At 38.6% G+C, this 4,289-nt stretch overlaps 1 protein-coding gene across 1 annotated transcript; it reads right to left on the reverse strand.

Annotated features, from left to right (window-relative positions):
- Positions 1-863: 863 nt before the first annotated feature.
- On the reverse strand, positions 864-4,154 carry LOC122090536 (receptor-like protein 7). Its single transcript, XM_042660169.1, has one exon. It carries the CDS (start codon positions 4,094-4,096, stop codon positions 941-943), a length of 3,156 nt encoding a protein of 1,051 aa, XP_042516103.1. The 5' UTR covers positions 4,097-4,154; the 3' UTR covers positions 864-940.
- Positions 4,155-4,289: the final 135 nt, after the last annotated feature.

The raw sequence follows: 4,289 nt of genomic DNA on the forward strand, positions 1-4,289 counted from the left end.
TTTTTTTTTTTTTTTTTTAAGTTTTAAGACTTGAATTGTTGAACATAATGTTTACTTAATTGATCACACACACACACACACACACACACACACATATATATATATATATATCTAACTCTGATTGACCTGATTCTTTCGCCAACTTGAAGTTAACTCAATGGCCTATATTTCTCATGCTATCATCTTCAACTCAAATTCAATACACGGATCCCAAAATTAAGCTACAAATTGATGCATTTGCTGAAAGTGTCTCTAAAGTGATGACTCCCAACTCCAACTGAACATGCATCACTCTAAGATGTGTTGACTATGTTGATAATAATGAACAACATCATAGCCAAGCCGCATTGCTCAATAAGACTTTGGACATGTGGTGTATAAATATTTTGAATTGTTGGATGATATTCAATGATATGTTTTAGAACTTATAATGAGATATTGGATATATATGCATTAGTGTTTGATATTGTAGTTGTTTTGAACAATAGATGCAGGTATTCATGTAATAATTCTTTAATTTATTTATGAACACTAGGATAGCCTCTAGTGGTGGTAGCTTCGGCTTGTGGAGCTGGCACCTAGGGGAGGAGATCGTGGGATCGAACCTTATCGTACTCATTGTGTGAGTGTGTGACCCAGATGATTATCTACACAGTTAAAATCCATACCATTCGTTTCCATTTGTTGACTGTTCCCCCATCTCCCTACTCTTTGCTCTCTACCCTCTCATAACTAGCATCTTGCAAAGAAGACTATGAAGACTATGAAGACTATGAGGGGGTGAGGCAGCAACGTTTGATTCAATCTAAACATGAAATACACAAACATGCAAGCACACATACAAGAAGAAAAACTTGGGAAATAAAAAAGAAAGAAAAGAAGGAAAAGGCATACATATAACAAAAGCCTCATTTATTTGGGGGTAGGGTTGGACATTGATTTATCTCCTTCTCTTGTGTTGTTTGATCTTCCTTGACCATTTTCTCTGTTTGGATACCACAAGTCTTGAAATGAATTTAGAGCATCTGTTTTTTCTCCAAAACAATTGTTGTCCAATGACCAATCCAACTATTAAACCAGAGCAATATCCTGCCAAGGCAAATATCCAATCAAATGAACTTGTTGCATCATCTTCTTCTTGTTGGAAAGTTGATGTTGGAGGTAGGGCTCTTTCTCTTACTCTGCACTCAATTGACAAAGGAAACCCACACAGGCCTACATTTCCCTTATAGGAATCATTTGAAAATGTGTTGAACTGATTCCCATGTGGTATACTTCCGGTTAGGTTGTTATATGATAGATCCAAGACTTCAAGGGAGGTCAAACTTGCCAATTGTCTTGGGATTTCTCCGGAAAGTTTGTTTCTTGAAAGATCTAGCGACTCAAGTTCACTAAGATTCCCCAATGAAAATGGAATTTGACCTGAGAGGCTATTTCCTGACAAGTTAAGCACTTTCAGTGCTTTTAAATTTCCCAAAGCATCAGGAATTTTTCCTTCGAAGCTGTTGTTAGATAGGTCTACACTGACGAAGGTGGTTAAAACCCTTGGCATTTTCAAGTATAGACCTTTGTCCATGGTTGCAAGTGTGTCTTGATAATAGACTTCATAGGAATTAGGAGGTCTGAGGTACCTGTTGCCCAATGCAGAATAATTCTCATCAACCATCATCGCCTTCCAGTGACAAATGTATTCCACTGGTAAATTTCCAGTAAAATTATTGAAAGAGAGATCAATGACATGTAGGCTTGGGAAGGAAGAATTAGCTTGAGGGAGTTGAGCAATGGGACCACCAAATTTATTTGACCTGATGACAAGAACCTCCAACTTAGAGAGATTTTCCAGCCAGTAGGGAAATGTATCATTCAACTGGTTGTTCCCAATATCTAACACCTTAATATCCCTGCAGTTGCCCAGTGATCTTGGAATTTTCCCTTGAAGCATATTTTTATTGAGCTTGAGTGTATGTAGATTGCACCCATGTTTGAAAGGAGGAATGGGTCCATGTAATTTGTTGCCCTCTAAATTTAATACCCCCAAATTGGTACTTCCGAAACATGTCGGGATGGTGCCACTCAATTGGTTATTGGACAAATCCAAAATATTCAGATGACTTCCATTGCAAAATGAGAATGGGATCCTTCCTGTTAATTTATTGTTTGAAATTGACAAGTAACTGAGTTGGGAGAGAAGGAAGGTGAGATTCCCCAAGATATGAGATACAAACTCACGGTTAGACTCATTGAATGGTTGTGGAAAGTATGGGACTATTGAGAGACACTCTTGTATTTTGTTTGAGTGAAGATCAAGATATTCAAGACTTCCAATGTCAGACTGATTAGGTAATGGCAATTCAAGACCTGTGAAGAAGTTGTTAGACAGGTTAAGTCCCATAAAATTCTTTTGCCATATCCAATTGGGTATCACACCATCAAATTTATTACTAGAGATATCTAGATAACTCAATTCTTTGAGGTCCCCAAGGAAAACTGGTAATTTGTTAATTCTATTGTAAGACAAGTCTAGCTCATATAGTTCCATTTGATTCCTGAGAAAATCTGGAAACTTACTAACATTGCAAGACCCAAACCGGAATGACTGAATTTGAGCATTGACAAAGATTTCCCCACTTGATTTGGTGGACAAACTATCATTCGAAAGATTTGTATCTTCCACCATGTAACTGAAGTCATTAAATGAAAGGTCAAGAAACCAAAATAAACCTGTGAAATTAGAAATTGATCTCATCAGGTCTTGTCCTCTCAGGTTGTTGCCTGCCACTGTAAAAAGCCTTGGCCTAGGGGAGAAAACAGAAATGTTTTGTATAGGCTCATTTATGACCCCATTGAATTGGTTATAGGACAAACCCACCTTACGTGAGAGAAAAAACAAATAGGAATGGATGGGGCCTTGGAGCAAATTGTCGTCCAAGTATAGGGTCTCAAGGTTGGGAAAACTCCCCCTGAAAAAGGTAGGAATTGGACCACTCAAACTGTTAGATGAAAGATCCAACATATTGAGGTGGGTAAGGTTTGGAAGAAAAGGTGGGATTGGTCCAGACAAGTTCAATCCTAAGAGACCTAAGGAATTCAAAACCTTGAGATTCCGAACTGAACCAGGCAACTTCCCTTGGAATTTCGTCAAGCCAACTTCCAGATGTTGAAGAGCATTGTTTTCTTGAGGGAATTCAGGCAAATGACCAGAGAGGAGAAAATTTTCATATAAGTCTATGTACTTCAGGTTAGGTAGAAGAAAAACATTGATTGGAAAATCTCCATGGAGTCCACAACTGGCGAGACGAAGGACAGTCAAAGAAGTCAAGTTCATCAAAGAACTTGGTACTGTGGAAGAGATATTGTCATTGTCGTCGAGGAAGAGCACCGAGAGGAAACGAAGGTTTGAAATGGATAAATCCAAGGGACCCATAAGTGAACAATAATACATTGTCAGCACTTGAAGGTTGGGGAGTGAGGAAGATAAGTCATGACACCAACCCCTATTCTTTGGAGCTGATAAGTTCACCTCATCAAGATGCAATTCAATCAAGCTAGATAGATTCTGAACAAATGTTCCCAAATCCATGATTTCAAGTTGGGAATACCCATTGTAAGAGAGGTCAAGAAAAGCCAACTTGGTAAGCTGTGAGATTTCTGGTGGGATTTGGCCCTCAAAATAGTTAAAAGAAAGATTAAGAGAAACCAAATTAGTGAATTGTGAAATTTGTGATGGGATTTGTCCAGAAAAATAGTTATAGGAGAGGTTGAGCATTTGAAGGTGATGAAGATGGAAGAGGCTGCTATTGGAACGGAGAGAACCGAAGAGTGACAAATCAGAAAGGTCAAGGCTAATTACATGACCTGTGGTTCCATTGCAAGTGATGCCTTCCCAGTAGCAGCAATCAGTATTCGGTTTCCAAGAATTGAGAGGATGATTCGAAAGGACATGGTAGTGTTTTTGTTTCAGTTGCAGCAAAGTAGATCTGTCATCATGGTGGCATAATTGGGGAGACGGAGATGGAAAAGGAGAAGGAGAAGGAGAAGAAAAGCAAAAAGCTTGAAACAAGGAGAGTAAAAAGATAAGGAAACACCACCACAACATATTTCTATGTCGTCAAGGGAAGCAGCAGAGGGACGATTTAGAGGGAAACGTTTGGTTTGTGAAGTGGTCGATGATTGATGAGAGCACTCACCCCTTCGCATTTTATAGGCACAAGATAGGAGGACCCCATGACTTTGATTTAAGTGCCTATGATATAAAATTACAAATATATCAGTGTACTACTTTATGGAAA

Source organism: Macadamia integrifolia, chromosome 10, assembly GCF_013358625.1.
Source record: "Macadamia integrifolia cultivar HAES 741 chromosome 10, SCU_Mint_v3, whole genome shotgun sequence".
In the NCBI taxonomy this organism is placed as follows: domain Eukaryota; kingdom Viridiplantae; phylum Streptophyta; class Magnoliopsida; order Proteales; family Proteaceae; genus Macadamia; species Macadamia integrifolia.

Coding starts and splice junctions, on each gene's coding strand:
- LOC122090536 (XM_042660169.1), bottom strand. CDS start 4,096: ATGTTGTGGTGGTGTTTCCTTATCTTTTTACTCTCCTTGTTTCAAGCT.